We start from the raw sequence: 24481 nt of genomic DNA on the forward strand, positions 1-24481 counted from the left end.
AGTCTTGGTCCTTTTTGTTTTCTAACTCCTCCACGAGCCTGAACCCAGTATACAAAAAAGAGCATCTTCAGGCAGAAGATTCGGTTGATTTCACTGTTATCTGTCAAACTGCAGTCATCTTTGTGAATGCTACTTCTGAGGGTACTTTGATTTGAAAACAATTTATTTCTTCCAATGTATAACAAATATAAAATAACCACCAAAATGCGCAATCTTCTAAGACTTCACTATCTATATTGGCACAGCATTAGCCATGCAGTCTTTTCATCAGCTCTAGGACAACAGTTTTGTTTATGGACGTTGCTTTCAAGACACAGCTGACCGAACGCTTGCCAGCCTTTGTCCTTTTTTGAGCAGCTCTCAGTTGCTCTTCGATTGTTGCTACCCATTTCAAGATGTTGAACAAAGACCCAGCCAATGTCACAGGTAGATGACATGCTTTTTAGCAACTGCAAGTGGGTTAATTCCTTTCGAGATTCAAGTGCATATAACAGGGATGACTTAATTATGATCATCATACTGGGATTTTAATGGCTTTTGCTTTTTGACTTTTGACGAGTTTGAATGAACATAGGCAAATATGCCACAAGAGTTAATTACAACTAAGCCTGGTGTTGGCTTAGCGGTTAGGGTGCCGGCTTGGGATCCTAGGATTCTGGGTTTGAATCCCGGTCGATCGCTGAATTAATGCCATGGGGGTCGACTCGGCCTGTCGTCCTTCCGAGGTCGGCAAATCGAGTACCGGTTCACTGGTAATTCCGTGTGTGTCGCAAGAGGCGACCAACAGGGTTGGTGACGGGAACGCATCCGGCATAAAACATCGCTTCAAAAAGGGGGACCACGGTGCCCAGAAAAGGTCAACCCCCGCTCTGCGGGGAAAAATGGCCTCTAAAGGTGGTTCTTCTTCTAGTTATAGTTAATTACAACTGGAAGAAACTCAGATCCTGATGTCAAGGAGTTCCAACTAAAAGTTCTGATTGTCTTGTTTATTCAAATGGTAATTTCAATACGTGGAAATTCTCACAGCATTATAAGAAGTTTGAAAAAGCTGTGAGGACTGTTGCAATGGAGGTTATCCTCCTACTATTATTTTGCAATTGGCCACTGGCTTTGACAACAATGCAGATTGTTTATTACCGATCCTAGGCATGAAAAAGCTACAAACGGAGCACCTCGCCTCCATTAGATTGCATAAAATGTGGCAATAAGTACGAATTATTGCTACCAGCTTGCCGGCTCGATGACAGAAGTTGCCATTTGCATTTTTGGTGCTTTCAAACTTACCCGTTCGTAATCCCATGCAGGCACTGGCAACTTGCTGATGGGTTTTAAAAAGACAAATGGACTATCTAGCCAGTTTTATGCAATAGTGGTATGAAAGATGTGCTGCAAAAAAGGCTTTTGTTGAATTGCTGCAGAACGTGTCAGTTTGCATTGAGCTCGCCCCCAACCCCAGCAATTCTTATCAACAGGAGCAGTTAGGTCACTTGGATAATCAACTTTCAGAATCCTCACAGATGAGCAAATGATGAAAAATCAATGTCAGTTGGGAAATAGTAAATCATCCATCATGAAAAAGAGTCACTTGGAAAATAATAATGAATGACCTGTTGGGAATGAGCAAACACCAGATAGCATGAGTGTACTTTATTGATGTCGGTCCTCTGAAGAACAAGGGATAACCACTTGAAGAGTAGACCAACCATATGAAACAATGACAACTCCAAATCAATTTCTCATATAAAACCTTTTCCAAATGACTTGGCTCTGTTGAGTAAACCTCTAAAACATGATGCAAATCAGGTATGAGGTTATATACATGTGAAGTTCACAAAAGACACATTCTTCATCCTGTTTTTAGCTATTCACAGCAGTCCAGTTGTCTTTAGTAGCTTCTTATATTGCTTTGTATCACACCTGCTTTCTGCCACTCCTGTCAGTCCGTCAGCACCACCCTGTCATTGCCTGTGCATTGACTGAGTTTTAGGTTAAATATTCTGTTTGGTATGTAAAGTTTATGGTCAAGGTGATAGTTGGCGATGTTCTTTTTTTCTCACACATGAGCATTGAAGGATGAAAAAGGAATAATAATGAGGAATCAACGCCCCCCCCCCACCCCCCCAAAAAATCAAACAATCACACAATGCCTGACACCACCTCCACATTCCTTGCTTGCTTGGTGCCACCTTCACGTTCCTCGGATACCTGGCATAGTCGCCATGCGCGCTCCTCACCCACCTGGCATGGCCACCTCACTCTTTGCCCATTTAACGAATTGCCACCATGCTCCTCACCCACCTGGCACTGTCGTGGTGCTTCTCACCTGCCTTGCATTGCCGCCGCTCTCCTCGCTTGCCTCCTGGTGCTGCCGCCATGCTCCTCGCTTGTCCGGTGCTGCCACCATGCTCCTCACTTGCCTGGCACTGCCGCCATGTTCCTCACTTGCCTGGCACTGCCGCCATGTTCCTCGCTTGTCTGGCGCTGCAAACATACTCCTCACTTGCCTTGCACTGCCGCCATGCTCCTCACTTGCCTTGCGCTGCCGCTATGTTCCTCGCTTGCCTGGCACTGCCATCATGCTCCTCGCTTGCCTGGCACTGCCGCCATGCTCCTCGCTTGTCCGGTGCTGCCACCATGCTCCTCACTTGCCTGGCACTGCCGCCATGTTCCTCACTTGCCTGGCACTGCCGCCATGTTCCTCGCTTGCCTGGCGCTGCAAACATACTCCTCACTTGCCTTGCGCTGCCGCTATGTTCCTCGCTTGCCTGGTACTGCCATCATGCTCCTCGCTTGCCTGGCACTGCCGCCATGCGCCTCACTTGCCTGGCACTGCCACCATGCTCCTCACTTGCCTGGCACTGCCGCCATGTACCTCGCTTGCCTGGCGCTGCAAACATGCACCTCACTTGCCTTGCGCTGCCGCCATGTTCCTCGCTTGCCTTGCACTGCCACCATGCTCCTCATTTGCCTAGCACTGCCGCCATGTACCTCGCTTGCCTGGCGCTGCAAACATGCTCCTCACTTGCCTTGCGCTGCCGCCATGTTCCTCGCTTGCCGTGCACTGCCATCATGCTCTTTGCTTGCCTGGCATGGCCGCCATGCTCCTCACTTGCCTGGTGCTGCCGCCATGCTCCTCACTTGCCTGGCACTGCCGCCATGCTCCTCACTTGCCTGGCACTGCCATCATGCTCCTCGCTTGACTGGCGCTGCAAACATGCTCCTCATTTGCCTGGTGCTGCCGCCATGTTCCTCGCTTGCCTGGCACTGCCATCATGCTCCTCGCTTGCCTGGCACTGCCGCCATGCTCCTCACTTGCCTGGTGCTGCCACCATGCTCCTCACTTGCCTGGCACTGCCGCCATGTACCTCGCTTGCCTGGCGCTGCAAACATTCTCCTCACTTGCCTTGCGCTGCCGCCATGTTCCTCGCTTGCCTTGCACTGCCATCATGCTCCTCGCTTGCCTGGCATGGCCGCCATGCTCCTCACTTGCCTGGTGCTGCCGCCATGCTCCTCACTTGCCTGGCACTACCGCCATGCTCCTCACTTGCCTGGCACTGCCATCATGCTCCTCGCTTGACTGGCGCTGCAAACATGCTCCTCATTTGCCTGGTGCTGCCGCCATGTTCCTCGCTTGCCTGGCACTGCCATCATGCTCCTCGCTTGCCTGGCACTGCCGCCATGCTCCTCACTTGCCTGGCGCTGCCACCATGCTCCTCACTTGCCTGGCACTGCCGCCATGTACCTCGCTTGCCTGGCGCTGCAAACATGCTCCTCACTTGCCTTGCGCTGCCGCCATGTTCCTCGCTTGCCTTGCACTGCCACCATGCTCCTCATTTGCCTAGCACTGCCGCCATGTACCTCGCTTGCCTGGCGCTGCAAACATGCTCCTCACTTGCCTTGCGCTGCCGACCTGCTCCTCGCTTGCCTGGCGCTGCAAACATGCTCCTCGCTTGCCTGGCGCTGCCGCCATGCTCTTCGCTTGCCTGGTGCTGCCACCATGCTTCTCGCTTGCCTGGCGCTGCGGACACGCTCCTCGCTTGCTTAGTGCTGCCACCATGCTTCTTGCTTGCCTGGCACTGCTGCCCTGCTACTCGCTTGCCTGGCGCTGCCGCCATGCTCTTCGCTTGCCTAGTGCTGCCGCCATGCTCTTCGCTTGCCTAGTGCTGCCACCATGCTTCTTGCTTGCCTGGCACTGCTGCCCTGCTCCTCGCTTGCCTGGCGCTGCCGCCATGCTCTTCACTTGCCTGGTGCTGCCACCATGCTTCTCACTTGCCTGGCGCTGCCGCCATGCTCTTCGCTTGCCTGGTGCTGCCACCATGCTTCTCGCTTGCCTGGCGCTGCGGACACGCTCCTCGCTTGCTTAGTGCTGCCACCATGCTTCTTGCTTGCCTGGCACTGCTGCCCTGCTACTCGCTTGCCTGGCGCTGCCGCCATGCTCTTCGCTTGCCTAGTGCTGCCGCCATGCTCTTCGCTTGCCTAGTGCTGCCACCATGCTTCTCACTTCCCTGGCACTGCAGCCATGCTCCTCACTTGCCTGGTACTGCCACCATGCTCTTTACTTGCCTGATGCTGAAAACATGCTCCTCGCCCATCTGGCGCTGCCGCCACACTCCTCCACCGCCTGTCGCTGCAGCATAGTTCCTCATTTGCTTCTTGACATTGTTTCTTCATCTCTGAATTTTTATTCTATTTTTGCTTTTAATCTGACTCCTTTTAATTTTCCAACATTGTTGTTTTGATCATTTCCCTTTTTTAATATCACATGTATCAGCAAATGCCACCACCGTCTCCCCTCACCATTTTCATGCTTCCTTGCAGTTCCCTTTCAGGAAGTGCCAAGTTATTCTCGTCGCCGTCGATACTACCTTAGCCAATCCTCACTGGCTGGGCCTCCCTCTTCACGTTCGGCAGCCCTGCCTCGTGCTACCAGTGAATCGAGCCTGATTGCCCGTCCTTGCACTCGACAAGAGTGGCACCACGCTGAATGGCACCATCCTCAACATACTCAGCACCCAGTAGCACCCATCCTGCCCCTACCACATTGCTATCCATATCATGGGCAGACTCGAGTCCGCTTCCCCTCTGGGCAGGGTGAGCATACATGGAAAATCATGTCAAATGCAGATGAGGAGTGAATTGTGCTGTGTGTGTGTGTGTGTGTGTGTGTGTGTGTGTGTGTGTGTGTGTGTGTGTGTGTGTGTGTGTGTGTGTGTGTGTGTGTGTGTGGAGAGAGAGAGAGAGAGAGAGAGATGGAAAATCCCCTACTGTTTCTTTTATATTTACATGTTTCTTCTATATTCATTTGATTCTTATGTGTTTGTAAAACTACATTTCAAACTATGAAAGTGATGAAACTAAACAAAATGGAAGGTAAAGCAGGGCATCCCCCAGCTGAACTATGCTCTCTTGGGACTAACCATCCCCAGAGGATTTGTGTTCCTCGACAAGGTAATGCTGCAGTTAACTCAGTTATCCAGGCTGTCGGAGGTGGTCATTTTGGGTTAGCCAATGGGGGACACTTATCTGAATGCAAAGTGTATAGTTGTGGGATTTGCAATTGCAAAACTTGTCTTATATTTGCCACAAACAATATAATTAATTGTACAGTAACGGCTAGATGTCACAAGTTAAAAGAAACTAAAGAATTAATTACATGTAAAACCTCAAATATAGTTTACTTATTGACTTGGAGCAAATGTGGAATGCAATATGTTGGTGAAACAATGCAGAGATGTAATGTAAGAATGAATGCACACAGGAGCGGCATGAAAAACCCAGATAAAACGACTGGTTGTCCATTACTTACCCATCACTTTACTTCTGGATATTGTAAAAATGCGAGCTTCAGTGTTCAGGTTGTAGAAAAGATAATCGGAAATTGCCGAAAAAATGGTGGGATGGAAGATTAAACAATCACACAATTCCGCAAGCGTAGAGAACTTTTCTGGATGAAAGAATTAAGAACTGCTTACCCTTCAGATACTGTCACAACTGCATGCAAAACTCAGTTACCGACCTGGTTTCGCCCTAATATGATGAGGTCTATGATGACTCCATATGATGAGGGTGAAACCGGGTCGGTAACTCTGCGTTTTGCATGCACTTGTGACAGTATCTGAATTTATAATCCATAATGACGCACTGCTAGATGGTTCCCCTGGAGCTTTGCAGGCAATGCGGACATGCATGGCGATGACGTCATGACGTTCGCTCATTAGGTTGGAGAACCAGATTACAGATACCATATATATATATATATATATATATATATATATATTGTTGCGGATCTCAGCGCCGACCTTTCCCCTTAAATAGGGTTTTAGGACTATGAATTCGCTATTACCTAAGTACTAACGCTGGCCAGAAACGAGGAAATAAGCCCCGCCCGAATCACGGGTGTTAGTGGAAATGCCGAGCGGTAGCAACCGGTGACCCGAGCCGTTATCAAGGACTAGATCCCGATCCGAGCAGTTCGTAATCGTGCCACGCTTACCCAATGATGGAAATGACTGAAACAGTCGGATTTGGAAGAAAGGAATTACAGAATTTATTTACACTTTGTACAATCAAGAAGAAGAAGCAGAATACACAGTGCAGCCTTAACGTATCCCTGGACAAACGGGCCCGTTCACGCACAGACACACTCACACGGGGTTGCAGATGAACAGGTTGATGGTCCAGGAATGGCGTCCAGGCAGCTCGTTCTCCAGTCCCCAACTCGCACCGCGAAGCAGATGAAACAGACGGCAGCGGCCAGGAACTCTCCTCATGTCGTTTGGCGCGCACGGGATTATTACAGGGCAACGGTAGGCTGGCTGTGGCGGTTACACTCGCGGCTCAGCCGCGTACGTAATAAGCGAACAGTTCCAATAACCGCGAACAATGCGCTCTTCAGTATCTCACTGCGTAGCTCAATGCGCTCCTTCAATACAATTCGCTCGTGATGCGTGACTCCGTTCTCATCTCAGGTGAACTCGCCGTGTGCCTCTCCCTTCTCATAACTCCTCTCCTCAGCTCAACTGCAGCCAGTCCTGCTGCACGAGTCCTGTCCAAGGGCTTTGTGTGCTGGCTTATATCGCCTTGGTCAGCGAACCTTCCAGCACTTGCTAGATGCGCCCTTACCATGCCCTCTCAAGCCATGCCCACCGAGCTCTGGTTGGCTGTTGCCCTTACCGTCACCGCCTTCTGACGTGCTGCTTGACGCGGCCACACCTCGTCCTTGCACTCCTCCCTCTTTCCAGGCCTACCTCGTGTCATTGGACTAGTTTCGAGCGAAACCAAGGGCAGCGAATGCTGCTGGCGGCCAAAGCGTAACAAACTGCCGCGGGTAGCCCAAAGCGTAACAAATTGAGGGATGCCAAATGGGGCGCAGGATCGATTATGTCCATGATGGAAATTGGAGGGTGGCCGCAAAATGCAAAGGACCTAAGCTTATTATTTCTTTACACAACGCAGATGTCACTCGGGAAATGGCGTACTCTTACACATACTATGACATAACTAATTCTAATGGGCCTACGTGTTGCTTGTGGACTAACTATGGGGGGAAAACTTTTAACCTTTAATGATGTTATATTTACACTCTCAAAACCGCAACAATATATATATACAGTCATCCCTCGCTATATCGCGGTTCACTTTTCGCGGATTCGGTACATCGCGGTTTTTTCTCGCTAGTATATGTAAAATTATATCGCGGATTTTTCGCTATATCGCGGGATTTTGCGGTATAAATGTATTTTTATATACTATTATTTTAAATATTTTTGTGGTAAAATAAGCATTTTCTAGCCTAAAAAATTAAAAAACGTAAAGAAATAAGAAAAATACAGTATTTAAAACATATTACAAGAAATAAAATACTGTACATAGTGTACAGTAGAAGGGTAGACAAAGAGTCGTGCGTATGGAAAACGCCAGTACATTCATCATCGTCATCACCTTCATCGTCATCAGTACTGCACAGCTAATTCATCATCATCTTCATCACGCAAGTTGTAGTATTGAAGAGCCGGGGCTCTTGCTTGATACGGACGAAATGACGGGCAAGACACAAACTCGTCCGAGAAGATATTTATTCTCAAAACCAACTCGGGAACACTGAAAAGCCCATTTATCGGGCTGCATTATAAAGCACAACCAGAAACCGAAAGCCACGCCTCTCAAGCGTGGCGTGCTTCGGTGAATCGGTGGTCACGTGATCAACAGGTGTAGCTGATTATACCCGCAAAGCGCGGCACGCTTTAGCGGTCACGTGACCAGCCACTCTCGCGCCGGTAATCCCCGCCGGTGACGTCACCGGCTGGAGCAAGGAGATTCTGATGCTGGTCTTGCTTGGGGAACCCATGGGTAGCTACAGTATCTTCAATGGTGAGTACCCATTAGAATTTTATATGTTGTTAAAATTACGTATGTTTAAGAGTGTAAAAAGTGTTTAAGAGTATAGGAAGTGTTTATAAGAGTATGGGAAAGGTTAATAAGAGTGTGGGGAGTTCATAATGCTTTAAAATATATATAAAAAAAAAAAAAAAAATGGTCGCTACTTCGCGGATTTTCGTTTATCGCGGGGGGTTCTGGAACGTAACCCCCGCGATAAACGAGGGTTCACTGTATATATATATATATATATATATATATATATATATATATATATATATATAAAAATAAAACACAGTTTGTGTGTGTGAGTGTGTGTGTGTGCAATGTTACCGATAGACTCCTAAACGGAGAGGCTCACGTACTTGATATTTGGCACAAACATGGCCATTGAGCCTGGGAAGAACATGGCCGACCTAAAAATTTATTTCATAATATTATTTTACCATATTTTTACCTCAGCGCATTTCAGCGAGGAATATTATGACCGGAATGGCAGAGCAGCGCGCTGATTCGCTCAGAGCGATCACGTGATGTTCCTTGCCGCCATTAACTCAGTTACGCGTTCGCACGTATTTCAGAGCGAAAAGCGATTGCGTTTTTTCACATTTCAGTGAGGAACATTGCCATTCACACCACATAGGTTTTTTTTTCTTTCATATTTAGATCCATATTTTTTTCCAGCGAGGAATATTATACACGGAATCTGAATCGGTGGCAGAGCAGCGCGCTGATTCGACGATTCGCGCGCCCTCCCCCCTCCCCCTCCCCTCCACTCCCCCCTCCCCCTGTGTGTGTGTGTTCACGTCCATATAGTTTCACTTAAATTTTTTTTTTCTGCAACTGACTGGACGATATTTAATTATTTGGCATAGGGGTGGTGTACTTTGAATGTATCTGTACTTGTTGTACACCGCACCTTTCCTATGCCATCTCCAGGCACTGCATAACGTCATTGCCAGGCACCGAAGGGGGCTCGGCAATGACACACGCTGAAAGGGAGTACTCAGTTTTCACTCTGGTTGTTTGTTGTACATCGCTCCTTTCCTATGCCATCTCCAGGCGCTGCATAATGTCATTGCCGGGCACCGAAGAGGGCTCGGCAATGACGCATGCTGAAAGGGAGTACTCAGTTTTCACTCTGGTTGTTTTCTTGTTTTCTTGTTACCCTCGCCAGAGGAGAGGGTATTGCATTTGAGTCTGTTTGTTTGTCTGTTTGTCCGCACAGAATAAATATGATTTTCCCTGCAACGGTTGGTCCGATTGACAGGAAATTTTCACCATAGGTGCAACTCCACCTGTATAATTTTTTAATGATAATTATGACATCATATGTCACGTGGTTCGGCCGCCATCTTGGAAAAACCGAAAAACTTTGCACCTCCATAATCTCCAAAAGTGCTGAATCTTACTATAATTCACCAAATGTCCGTCCGTCCGTTCGAAGGTACCACAAAAACGGCTCAACCAATCGCAACGATATTTTGGGTGGGTATTCCTGGGACCCCTGGGAGTAAAATAGGCTGTATTGTTTTTCCAAGTTTTCCAATTTTCCAATTTTCCAGTTTTTCCAAACACGATGGAATAATATTTACTGATATGAACAGTGATGTGGCTTTTGTTGAAATTCTACAAATACTGTTTATTCTACGTACCAGGAGAGAGTAGATCGACTCCTGACGAACTCTTCCTATATAAACGTGCGGCTCTGAAATAACATGGCAGCGTGTGCAAAGCGACTGAGAAACAGCTGTAGTGGCCGCTTCCGTTTGACAGATTCGGCCTGCACTCTTCACACATAAACGTGCGACAGAGAAAGAGGTGCAGCGGCCGCTTCCGTTTTGCAGAATTCAATCTTTTTTCAAAATGGGCGCCATGTACTGTTTAGATTTTGATGATTTGCGTGTGATATGATTCAACGGATGTTTATATGAATCGTTTCAAATAAAAAAAAGCCTTCAATTTCTGATATTTTGCCTTTTCATTTGGGCTTCCCAATTGGAGCCCCGTCCATAGGGCGGGTACTGTTGCTAGTAGAAAAAATTGAGACATGGCTCATTGTAAAGAACTCTCCATGGGGAATAAAATATGTTAATGATGATGTCATAGGTGCCTCCATTATGACGTCATAATTCAACAAGTACAAAACTTCATCCTATCAAGATGAAATTTCTTGAGCATCATGTCGGTATAAATTCATGGAGAAAAAAAATTAATATTGATGACGTCATCGGTCACGTGGTTTGGCCGCCATCTTGGAAAAACCGAAAAACTTTGCAGCTTTATGTCTCCGAAAGTGCTGAATAGAAAAAATTGAGACATGGCTCATTGTAAAGAACTCTCCATGGGGAATAAAATATGTTAATGATGTCATAGGTACCTCCATTATGATGTCATAATTCAACAAGTACAAAACTTCATCCGATCAAGATGAAATTTCTTGAGCATAATCTAGGAATAAATTAGTTTCGGAAAAAAAAATGACGTCATCGGTCACGTCATATTTGTTTTAACACAAAAGCCTTAAAAACCACTGAAAATACATCCTGGCGAGGGTTTGCAATCTGGTTGCTCTTTTTCTTGTTTTCTTGTTACTTGCAAAATCGAAGATTTTTCAACTATATTGGTCGGTTGTGTTTGTGGTTCTGTCTGTTTGTCTGTCTGTTTGTTCGTTTGTCACCGGCCTACAGGTCACAATTCTTAACTGATCATCACGAAACTTTACCAAGATGTATGGGTCGTCCCAATTTAGAAATAATTGAGTTTGAGGTCAAAGGTCATCTGGAGGTGAAATTTCTAAAATCACCATTTTAAATCCGATCGACTTGAAAATCGAATAGCATTTGTAAATTGAGTCACTAAATTGGGAAATGAACTATTTTTGAGGTCAAAAGGTCAAAGGTCATCTCAAGGTCAAATTTTCATTTGTATGTTTGTTACTTGCCGGAAAAGATTCCGGCCGGTATGTTGGTTGGTTGGTTTGTCTGTTTGTGCGCAGTACTACGTCTACACCGTTGCAAATAGAATCGCCAAACTTTTCACACATATTTGTCTTGCCCTGGAATAGACTGTGCCCAATTTTTAACTCTCTCAGCCCAAGGTCTCCATTATGACGTCATAATTTTATAATTCGACAAGTACAAAACTTCATTCAATCAAGATGCAATTTCTTGAGCGCCATGTCGGCATAAACTGGTGGAGAAAAAAATAAATAATGATGACGTCATCGGTCACGTGGTTCGGCCGCCATCTTGGAAAAACCGAAAAACACTTTGCACCTCTATATCTCCGAAAGTGCTCAATAGAAAGAATTGAGACATGGCTCATTGTAAAGAACTCTCCATGGGGAATAAAATATGTTAATGATGATGTCATGGGTGCCTCCATTATGATGTCATAATTCGACAAGTACAAAACTTCATCCGATCAAGATGAAATTTCTTGAGCATAATCTAGGAATAAATTAGTTTAGAAAACAAATAATGATGAGGTCATCGGTCACGTGGTTCGGCCGCTGTATTTGTCCAAAATGGCCGATAAAAAGTACATCCCGGCAAGTCCTCGATCTCTGACCGATTTTTCATTTGATTGTTTGTTTGATTGTTTGTTTGTTTGTCTGGGCGATATCTCAGCCATCCTTTGAGCGAGGAAGCTAAAATTTTGGCACAATAGTGAGAAAGTGCTTTGACAAAAATGGTATTTTTTGTTTTTTGATTAATCTATTCATTGATGAGTTATTTAATCATTATTGATTAATTAAGTACTTATTTATTTCCTTTCTCATCTGGGCAATATCTCAGGCACCTTCTGAATTGGAAGCTGACATTTGGACATGACAATGACCGAGTGATTTGGCTGTAAAGGCTATTTTTGATTCAATGATTCATCAATTAATCTATTAATTCTATAATTATTCGATTAACTACTTAATTAATTAATTTTTCCGATTAATGACTTATTTAATTATTTTTCTAAAAGTTACAGCTTCGGATGAAGCACTGGTGGTTTAGGCATACTATTAGCCAATTGATTAATTATTTTATTATTTTATGATTATTATTTATTTATGGCACCTTTTCAGGCACCTTTTGAGCTCGTATAGTGAGCTGATAAGGATAGTATAGTAAGCTGATATTCGTACATGACAGTGACCAAGTGATGTAGCTATAAAGGATATTTTGGATTTATTGATTCATCAATAAATCGATCAATTATTTATTGATTAGTCAATTAATCGATTAATTATTTAATTTTTCATTAATTAATTATTTAATTAGCTTTCAAAAAGTAACAAATTTGGATGAAACACTGGTGGTTTAAGTATGCTATTAGGCAATTGATTAAGAACATGTTTTAAGAAAACTATTTATTGATTTTAATTATGCAATTAATCAATCAATTATTGTACACCTTTCCCTCCCAATACAGTCTCTATGAGCTGCACGGTGGTATCACCGGGTGCCGAAGGCGCCCCGACAGTGGACGATATTTATTTATTTGGCATGGGGGCGGTGTACTTTGAATGTATCTGTACTTGTTTGTTTTCTTGGTTTTCCGGGCAATTTCTCAGCCATCCTTTGAGCTAGGAAGCTGAAATTTTGGCACAATAGTGAGCAAGTGCTTTGGCAAAAACGTTTTTTTGTTTTTGTTTTTTGATTAATCAATTAATTAATTGATTACTTCAGTATTAAGTACTTATTTATTTCCTTTCTCTTCTGGACATTAACTTGGACACCTTTTGAGTTAGGAAGCTGATATTTGGACATGACAATGACCAAGTGATTTGGCTGTAAAGGCCATTTTTGATTTATTGTACACCGCTCCTTTCCTATGCCATCTACAGGCGCTGCATAACGTCATTGCCGGGCACCGAAGGGGGCTCGGCAGTGACGCTCGCTGAAAGGGAGTACTCAGTTATCACTCTGGATGTTTTCTTTCTTGTTTTCTTTCTTGTTTTCTTTCTTGTTTTCTGTCTTGTTTTCTTTCTTGTTTTCTTTCTTGTTTTCTTTCTTGTTTTCTTCTTGTTTTCTTTCTTGTTTTCTTTCTTGTTTTCTTTCTTGTTTTCTTTCTTGTTTTCTTTCTTGTTTGTCTGGGCGATATCTCACCCATTCTTTGAGTTAGGAAGCTGAAATTTTAATTTGTCAAAAACTGTATTTTTTGTTTTTTGATTAATCAATTAATTGATGAGTTATTTAATTATTAGCGACTAATTAAGTACTTATACATTTCCTTTCTCTTCTGGCCATTATCTCAGGCACCTTTTGAGTTAGGAAGATGATATTTGGACATGCCAATGACCAAGTGATTTGGCTGCACAGGCTATTTTTTATTTATTGATTAATCAATTAATCGATTAATTATTTAATTATTCTATTAATGACAAATTTATTATTTTTTTTTTTTACATATTCTGATGAAATGGTGGTGGTTTATGTGTTATATTAGCGAATTGATGAATTATTTCATTTTTTTATGACTACTATTTATTTATTTTCATTTATTAATTAATTAATTATTTTCTTTCTCATCTGGGCAATCTCACAGGCACCTTTTGAGCTAGGAAGCTAATATTTGGATATGACAGTGACCAAGTGATGTGGCTACAAAGGATATTTTTGATATATTGATTAATCACTTAATTGATTCATTATTTATTGATTAATCAATTAATTATTTAGTTTTTTATTAATGCATTATTTAATTAAATTTCTAATAGATACATCTTTGGATGAAGCACGAGTGGTTTAGTTATGCTATTAGCCAATTGATTAAGAAAATATTTTATGATAATCTTTTCTTGATTTTAATTATGCAATTAATCAATCAATTATTGTGCACTCTCCCTCCAAATACAGTCTCTATGAGCTGCACGGCAGTATTGCCGGGCGCCAGAGGTGCCTCGGCAATGCCGCGCTGGAGGATATTTGATTATTTGGCATGGGGGCGGTGTACTTTGAATGTATCTGTACTTGTTGATTAATGGATTAATTATTTAATTATTCGATTAATGGGTTAATTAATTCTTTTTTTAAAGTTACAGATGCGGATGAAACGGTGGTGGTTTAGATATTCTATTAGCCAATGATTAATTATTTAATTAATTTACATATATTATTTATTTATTTTCATTATTAATCATTTATTTATTTTCTTTCTCATCTGGGCAATATCTCGGGCATCTTTTGAGCTCGGAAGCTGATTTTTGGACACGACAGTGACCAAGTAATGTAGTCATGGCCTTTAGGGATATTTTGGTTCAAATTCTTCCAAAAGCATCAAATTTGGCACAGATGTTGCCCATGCCATACTCTTTCGATTTTTGATGGGCGTCAAGGGCGGTATGATCCGGGGACCATACCGGTCCATCCCGCCATGTCACCTGACCTATGACGTCATAATTAGGATATGCATCCAATCACATGGCGTACTATAAGTGGTCAAAGTTCAAAATGAATTGTTCGAAAAATGAAGGCAGGGATCCATTTTTAAGGTTTTCATAAAATCCAATATGGCCGCCAGGTCACATGACCTATGACGTCATATTTATGACATGTATACAATCATGTATACATGAACCCGAATCATGATCGCACAAAAATTAAACACAAGGATATGGCATACAGTTCATAAAACATGAAAATCCGTATCTTTGTAATTAGACTGATGAACTGCATATGCCTGAAAATTAGGAAATAGACATGTAAATATTTCCTCTAATTGTCAAAAATAAGGTCAGAGTTCGATTACCCAACCCAGAAACATAAAATGGTGAACCTCGCGTAAATCTTGACAAAAAACTCAAAAACCGACATGTTTGACTCAAAAATGACCTTGAGGGTTGACCTTGACCTCGAATCATCAAAATAACCTCATAATTGGATTCCTCGACCTCGAAAATCCCTGAAAAGTGGTATCATACATGATTCCAACCCTTTTGGTTATTTAACTGATTTTCCTCTAATCCGGGTGGCGGCCATTTAGTATTTCGCCAATATGGGGCCCTTGGGGGGAGGGGGGGGGGGGCGCCCGTCTTGGCGCCCGTCAAAAATCGAAAGAGTATGGCATGGGCAACATCTGGGCCAAATTTGGTGCTTTTGGAAGAATTTGAACCAAACGGCCCCAAAATATCCCTAAGGGCCCTGACCAATGTGGCTATAAAGGATATTTTTGATTTATTGATGAATCAATTAATCGATTAATTATTTATTGATAAATCAATAAATTTTTTGTTGGATTAATGAATTATTTAATTAATTTTCAAAAAGTTACTGCTTCGGATGATGCACTGGTGGTTCGGTATGCTATTAGCCAATTGATTAAGAAAATATTTTACGATCTTTTTTTTTTTTTTCATTTTGCACTTAATCAATTATTGTACACCTCTCCCTCCCAATACCAACTCCCAATACCAATACCAATACCAACCAAATACAACCAAGTACAACCAAATTTTTTTTTTTTTCTCCCTCCCAATACAGTCTCAATGAGCTGCCCGGCGGTATCGCCGGGTGCCGAAGGCGCCCCAGCAATGCCGCGCTGGAGGATATTTATTTATCTGGCATGGGGACGGTGTACTCTGAATGTATCTGTACTTGTTTTGAATTGTTTTGAATATCTGTACATAACTAATGTTTGAAATTAGTTATGTTTTGTCAATCTAATAGAGAGTAATGTTGATCACAATTTTGAGGTAGTCATTGGAATGAACTCTAAATGCATTCCTTGTTCGTGTTTGTATTGTTAAAGAGGACTACGTAGCTTTTTAAACCCACTTAATTACCACTTCACTTGACTGAATGACATATTTGATTGGTGAGATTAAAATGACCTTTAGGGAACAGAAAGTATTACCATTTGTTTATGCGTTCATGAATTTATTTTCCTCTACACCTCATGATATTGTAAATTGATTTAGATTTGATGACAGATTAGTTCATTAAACTACTGTATTGCAGCTACAGCTACTTAAGCATGTAAATAACCATTTGTGCAATTTGCTTCGTTGTTGTGAGAAAATTAACTACTGCTTATAAGGATGGGTGCACTGCATCCCTGGTGTTGGGCTAGCGGCTAGGGTGCCGGCTTAGGATTCCTAGGATCCTGGGTTCGAATCCCGGTCAATCGCTGAATTAACGCCAGGGGGGTTGACTCAGCCTGTCATCCTTCCGAGGTCGGCAAATTGAGTACCAGTTCACTGGTAATTCCCTGCTTGTCGTTAAAGGCGGCAAAAAGGGTTGGCGTCAGGAAGGGCATCCAGCCGTAAAACATTGCTTCAAATAGGGGACCGAAAAACAACAACAAACCACGGTTCCCGAAAAAGGCCAACCCCCGCTTGCGGGGAAAAATGGCCTCTAAAGGTGGTTTTTTATAAGGAGCATAACACTCTTCTTGGAAATGACATGTTAATTTTTTTTACTTAAATCTTAAAATGTTTTCACTTCTCTCGCCTTGTAATTTTGAAGTCTATCAGAGAATTTTTTTTTGTTTGTTTAACATGTATCAGAAAAAGTTTAACGTCATGAAAGTTACGTCCTGTATTTAAAGAAAATGCACAAATACTGCTTGAAAAGTTTTGACTGCATTTGGTCCTTTATCTGCTGATTTTCTACCTTCTATGTTGTTGATCAGGCTGGCAGGATAACCTGGGGGTGTGCGCACACGCCTTTGAGCTTCTAGCCTGCATTTGAATCTCGGCCCAGCTATAAACTGGCATTCTGCTGTTTTGCAGACAGGGTGAAGCATCAACGTTTGTGCCGTCCCTCAGATGGATGTTAAACTGGGCGTCCCATCTGCCAGCATTAGTTGGTGGATGTTAGATCCCACGGTGTCCTTTGCTAAGAGTAAGCGAGCTATAGCTGGCACCCTGGGTAAATTACAAATGCCTGCACACACTCGGTTGAGTATCCTGCGTCGGAGTAGTGACCCATCCAGGATTGTAACCCAAGCCAAGAAGGTGCTTCTGCAGAACTGATATTTTATACAAAGCGGGGGGTCAGATATCAGAAAATCAGATATCAGAAATTAAATATCAGAAAATATTTAACGTTATGAAAGTTCTATGTCTTGTGTTTGAAGAAATTGCACTAATAATGCGTGAAATTACATTAATGAAGTGGATTATAAAGAATTAAATTGATATATAGTATGTGGGGAAATTACATGCCCAGACCGGGAATTGAACCCAGGTCCTTTAGAAAGCCGTACCAGTGCTCTGCTATCTGGGCGACCCTGACCAAGCATTATGTGTGGAAAAATTGCATGTTCTGCATGAAGAATAGGCATGTTATCGCCACACTTTGAACAAATTCCAAATGATTACCCCGAAGTCCTGAAAACAAGCCGTGTTGTGACCAAGTCTCCAGACTTCGCCTGCACTAACAATTAATTTAATTGTCACACCACATGATTATGAGGCAAGATGGATGTTGATCATTGAGAGAATGCACAGTGAATTTATTTGCGTAAATACATAAGAGGACTTTTTCTCTTCATGAATCTTATTCTTTGACAGTACTCCTTTTTATTTTGCTTTTTGTGAAGAGCAACAAAGTAAGTGCATTCTACCGAGAAGATGCAACCTGCCTTTTAAATAGGACAACATAAAATAATTTTATACCATTAATTATGCACTTTTAGGAATAACTTGTTTTTTTCAGCTCTTCCATTAAAATTTTTATTGCTTTTCACGTTTTGTGCCTAGTTGATTGTAAGACTTTTAATCTGGTGATTGCTAAACTGAAACACTATTTGAAGAGATATTTGGTGGGAGATTTCCTAAATAATATATATTTTTAATGAATTGACAATAACAAGTGTGTCAGAAAACATTTGTTTAACCTTTTTTGTCTTATGACCAACTGCAGTAGGTTTCACCATGTTACTTCCACAGTAGCAAGTCTCCCATGGTTATATGCACAGTTTCCCTTGACTGTGTGGTTGCCCTTGGCTTTGTGCGAAATCCATGATGTATGCTGCCTAATGTACATAATGTGAAAGCAATAAAAGTATATTTGCACAACAGAAAACTAGTCTTGATAAGGCAGAGTTGATTTGCGTTGGCAGGAAAATATGGAAAACGAACTTTGTCAATCAAATACTGACAGATATGCTGACTAATCACCATGAGAAAAAGGTGAAGCTACCTTTCAGACCTGAACCCTTGTATGGAAGCAAAATTGAGGAAATGGATGGAGGTAACAAACTGTTGTGGGAACAGTGATAGTTTGTAATTGGTATAAAATAGACTAATTGTGTGATTAATAAATGTTTAGCATAAGTATGTGGTTTCTGTGTGAAAACAATAGAGCAGGTGTCAAGGTTTGTTTAGAACCTGATAACCGTGACCTTTTCCCACTGTAATGTTCTGCAAGCTTCTCCCCTGTTTCCCCCCTTATTAACCCTCTAGATAATCCTTATGTAATCTGTCTGTTTCCTGAAAGCGAAATTTATTTCACTAGCTCTCAAAGACACAACAACACCACCTCCCCTCACTCCCTGAGGACTTCAAAAGTAATTTCTTGCGACCATGTGCAACACTGACAACCACCCAACGAGCCTGAAACCGCTCGCAACCGTGGGCGTGGCGAGAGGCTCTGAGAGGCTGGATGGAGAATCAATGAGTGCATGTCACGAGGTAAGAAAAGTCGAGGGGCAGGGTCAGTTGAGTTGAGATGGGATGATACCGGATGAGGGGCTCATACTTGGAGCGGATAGTTATTTCAGTTGAGTGAGACGTCTTCTGAAGCCCAGCCGGTTGGATGAGGCAAACTAATAAGAAAGGAATAAGCGACGCCAAAAAAGTGTGTGTGTCCCAAAGGCTACGGGGCCCGGACATGGTCCACCAAACAGGTCTCTCCCTCATGCGAAAGACGCACCATCTCTCTCTCCCTCGCCACAGCCAACACCAACCCCACGCAAGCATCACGTGGGGATCAGGTTTCCTTCCTTGTCTGGTGACCTATCCCTGCCTGAATTTCCGTGGTGTGCCTGAGTAAGATATCACGTAAGTCGTCACAGTTCTTGGGCGCAAAGGGGATTTTAGTGTATAAATAATTATTTCAATATGTATGTGCATTCCCTTATTCTCTCTATCCCTCTTTACTCTCTCATTTATAATAAACCTGTGTTCTCACCACTGGCGTGACAGACAGTCTGGAGTGTGTTTTGATATTGGGGAATTGCAACCACAGCACGGGTCAAACTCACTGCCATTGGAAATTTGGTGCCAACCCTCATTAGGAGGTTTTTCAACTGCAGCGATTCATCCTGGGTCCATTGCTTGGCACCATGTTTTCAGATGGACCAACCAGATCTCGTTAGAGTTTCTGTACGTCGGAAACCGAAGAAAAGATCTGTTCGGGTTTCCCGATGGACAACGTGCAGTCTCTAAGGACCATCTGTCGCTAAATCGGTGATCATCTGGTTGGGATATTTGTTATTGTGTCCACTCCACGGTCCAACGTTACAATACCATCACATGGCACAGTTTCATTTTATGTTTCTAGAGACTTTGCGTTTTGGGATTATGGTGGTCACAATAGGTTGTACACAATAAAAAAAACTAAGGACATTGATTTTCTCAACCTGGGTTAAGCAAGGTATGTGAGCCACCACCATGAGAAAAAAATGTGCAGGGAGAGAATTTTAACTAGGAGCCTTTATTCAAAGAAAGAAACTAGAACAATGCTACTGTGTTGCCAATATGCCTCCGCATAGTCCCACAACGGGTGGATGCCATCACTCGGCATATGTATGGGTAGGGGATCACGTTTGTGAAGTTTCGTGTTGATCGGATAAGGTTCGTTTTTCTATCCAAGATGGCTACCAAACCACGTGATCTATGACATCATCATTTTCAAACGATATGCAACAGTGCTGTTAGATGATATTTGTAAAATTTCGCATCAATAGGGTGAGTGGTTTCAGAGATATAATTATTTAATATTTTCCTTCAATCCAATATGGCTGCCAAACCATGTGACCTGTGATGTCATAAATTTAATATTTCAATACAAATGGGTCATCGATCATGTGCATGCAATTTCAGATTTTTAGGATAAGGGATTCGATTAAAACATTTTTGGCTGGTATACCACTTCACATATTATGTCATCATTATCATGCTTTTGTTCCCTATTGGGAGTACTTGACAATGTGCCTAGTTTCAAATTTTTCCATCCAGCGGTTTCTGAGAAATAATTTTTTTATTTGCTTTTAATCCAAGATGGCTGCCATACCACGTGACCGATGACATCACAATTATTAAAAAACATTCTGCACGGGTGTCACTCCTTCCCTGAAAGTTTCGTCTCAATCGGACATATGGTTGCTGAGAAAAACGAGGTTTAGCTCGTACGGACGGAAGGACGGACGGCAGGACGGACGGACGGACAACCCCAAAACATAATGCCTCCGGCGACTTTGTCGGCGGAGGCATAAAAAGGTTTTCATTGGAAACGTTGCTTCATCTTTTTCTCCCGTGGGGTGAGCCTCTGTTGAAACCATATTCAGACCTTATTGGTGAGTGGATGTTATCTCAATTGAATTAAGTTATTTTCCTTTGTTGGGTATTCGTTTAATTCACTCTGCCTACCTTTCTTTTTCACACCCTAGGTGGGTGTCCTCCACCTCACTACCTCCCACACATGCACAGTGCTCCTCTCTGTGAGAGCCTTGCAGCAGGAGCCAGCAGTAGCAGTGCCACCGACAGTTCTTGTGGTTCACCAAGCCGAAATGCTACTCATGGTGGAGTAACGAGCAGTGCCGGCGTTTCCGGAGGAAGGGGAGATGGGCGAGGGGCAGCAGTGGGGATGAGAGGGGGCGTGCACAGGGGGGATTCACTTGCCAATCCTGAAGATGTAGAAGGAGATCTGATCAGAAGTCACAGGAAGTTTAAGAGAAGGTAAGAAATATTTATTCAAAGGGTGTGATCATAAAACTTCATTTAAAACGGAACACTTGATTGGATGTTATGATATCACATGCATTTTATCCCGTCATGAACAAACATGGCTGCCTCTGAAAAAAACTACTGGGAAGATGATTGAATCTTCATTTGCTCCTCTATTGTTGATTTTTCATGGTGGGATGTAAAGTGTAAAAATTTATCATTGTCAGATGCTTACCTCGGTTTTTTGGGGGGGGTTTTTTGTATACTTAGTCTAGCTAAAAAAAGAGCTAACACACCATCTCACTTAGAGTTTTGTTTCACTTTAATGCCAAACCTCTAGACAGTATTTTTTTTATGCCGCACATCATGTTTAGTATCTCACAATGCCCTGTGGCTGGTGTAAAAAAAAAACAAAAAAAACTTTTGGTATGTACTCTGTATTCCTTTATTTCTGTCAAACAGAATCTTGGGAAGGGGTCAATAGGATATTGTTTGTTACTTCATGAGAACTTGAGGGTTTATGGCTTAATACCTCTTTCATGCCTGCTTGTCTTTATCAAAGCTGTCTTTTGTATGTAATATTTGCTAATGTACAATGCTACATCATCCAGTAAGTATATAGCCTTGGCTGTGTCCAAGGCAACAGAGGGAGCGTTCGCATCGCAGTCCCTGTCAGGCTTTTGCCTTCGAATAATTCTGCCATGCCACACCGACCTATCAACTATCAACGTTTTGATCTGGAGAGTGTGAAACATTGATGATGATTATGATGGTGTGAGACGTAGCTTTTGACGAATTTCTTCCCTTCGTTGGTGTGCTCACACAAGCATTGTGCGTTGTGCGATTGTTGTATAGTCCAATGCGGAACCCACAGCATCTACCGCAAACATCGCAGATACAGTATAGACTGGTCCTTGTGGAATGAAGGGAAAAAGCTGCACAGAGAAGTGATTAAAGTGATAGAGGTATGTGCTATCCCTCACCCACTCTCTATTCCTATGAGCATCATTGGCTGCAGGTGCAGTAAATGCAACATGAAGTCTGATGCACATAGGTGCTGCAGTAGACTGGCCAGGTCGTTGGTATGATGATGGCTGCCCTTGAAGTCCATAGTTGACACAGCTGTCTGCAGATGCTATGCAGTGATGCCCAAATTGGTTGCCACCACTGACTTTAATGGGAACATTTATCCATGATGTTGTGCTGCCCAGGCTGACCTGCAGGAGCGGTTTGATATCTAAGTGTCCTTCTCATAGCCTTAGCCTAAAGAGGCTTCACCCACAAGGTAGTGGGGATTCGTTACCCTGGACAAGGGGCCTATACCAGGTACTGTCAGCCGTAGCCAGCTGAGCCTGAGGCAGCTGAAAAACAGCTACCCTGCTACCAAGCTATACATTAATCTACAGTCCAATCCAGACTAAGATATCGGTGAGCTATAATGTTGCAAACTAGGGTCCTTTTCAGGACTGCATTGCAGATCATCTCAGCCAATGTTGAAGAATTTTCAGCAGCAAAACACCATTTTCTGGCAGATATCTGTGTGAGAAATAAATGTGCCTTTCTTTGCCTACAAGAGATATCATGGAGCTTCAAATATCCGCCCAATGATCCCCGGTATAGCACTTGTGACAAAGAGACCACATGATCAGTATGGCAGTGATGTTTTTGTCTGCAGGGGAGTTGCTGTTTGACAAGTCCTCCATGTCAGAACTTGGTAACATTGAAGTCCTTAACATCCAGCTTATGCGGATATCCATAAGCGCAATCTCCAAAGCCACTTAATGAGAAGTTCTCTTTCATAGATGGTTTTGTTGATAATTCTGTAAATGTGTTGATCGGTGACTTCAACAGCCACAGTGCACTTTGGGGAAGCTCAGAGACAAACGATGATAGCGAAATAGTTTAAAGTTGGTCGGATGCAAGACAGCTGCCCCTCGTTCATGATTCAAAATGATCAAGTTCCTTCAGCAGCAGCAGCAGCAGCAGATGGAGATGCATCTCTAACCCAGACCTGGTGTTTGCTTCAAACCGCATTGTCAACCAATGTGAGAAAATTTTCCTGGACCCAATTCCAAAGTCTCAATACCAACCTATTGGAATTAAAGTCCATGCAGTGGTTGCCCCTTGTGCGGTTCCCTTCTGCTGACGTTTCAACCTGAAAAGGCGAACTGGGAGAAATTCTCAGTAGACCTGGATGCTGAAAGCATTCAAATAAATAAATGCATTCAAAGATATGCATTAAAATTCAAAGATCAAAGATATGGAAGATATGCATTCAAAGACCTACCAGCTCCCTCTGCTAACTATGATGATCTTGCGGAGATGATGAACAGGTCCTCGAGGACCAATATCTTGAGAGGCAATAGGACTAATTACACTGTGGGATTGTCACAAGATACTAAAGAACTCTACAAGGCTTACATCGACTGCTTCCAGACTAATTCCTTTGGCAAAGATACCCTGCAAACTGGAGAATCTTGTCAAAGGAATGTGAAAAATTTCCCAAAAAAAAAAATCAGAGGAGTGTCGTAATAAGTGGCAAGAGCTGATTGAGTCTACAAACATAACCCAGAGCAGCAGATACGTCTGGAAGACTATAAAGATGCTGGAAATTGACAATGAAAACACAACCTCTGTATGAGATCACAGCAGACTGAGCCACTCACCAGCTACACATGAACAGTTCAGGAAATCCAGGTCATCATACCAGCAGAGATAAGCTTCTGTGGAGGGAAAATCAGGGGACAAAGGTTCATCGAATCATTTTATTAAAAATATCTATTTGCATCGCAAAAAAACTATCATAATGTGCACATCATTGATAGGAGAGACGAGTCATACTGCCTGCCCGACATCATAGCTCGCTCTACTGATAGTCTCAAGAATCAGTCCTTATATACCTTTTCCAGGTCGTTGGTATGATGATGGCTGCCCTTGAAGTCCATAGTTGACACAGCTGTCTGCAGATGCTCCGCAGTGATGCGCAAATTGGTTGCCAGGGTAGCAGTAGTCCTTATATACCTTCATGTCCTCAAACAGGGGGAAGGGATATTTGCATTGCTGCCCTATCCTGAGGGCAGCAAGTGGCTTGATACAATGGAAGTCTGTTTCACCACATGTTTGCAAGGAAAGATATGCAGATTAAATTAAAAAAAATAACCACCTTTAGAGGCCATTTTTCCCCGCAAAGCGGGGGTTGGCCTTTTTCGGGAACCA

The 24481-nt window shown here is 42.9% G+C and overlaps 1 protein-coding gene across 1 annotated transcript in view; it reads left to right on the forward strand.

Moving 5' to 3' along the window:
- The window catches only part of LOC137438313 (SH3 and multiple ankyrin repeat domains protein 2-like), a 240678-nt gene extending 216909 nt beyond the window's left edge, over positions 1–23769 (forward strand). The window contains exons 10-11 of the mRNA XM_078767127.1: positions 4819–5091; positions 20989–23769. Of these exons, the coding sequence (XP_078623253.1) occupies positions 4819–5091; positions 20989–21281 (566 nt within the window). The 3' untranslated portion in view covers positions 21282–23769. The remainder of the gene's footprint in view (positions 1–4818; positions 5092–20988) is intronic.
- The last annotated feature ends 712 nt before the right edge of the window (positions 23770–24481 follow it).

The sequence above is a fragment of the Myxine glutinosa genome, chromosome 13 (genome assembly GCF_964187855.1).
Source record: "Myxine glutinosa chromosome 13, kmMyxGlut1.1, whole genome shotgun sequence".
NCBI lineage: Eukaryota > Metazoa > Chordata > Myxini > Myxiniformes > Myxinidae > Myxine > Myxine glutinosa.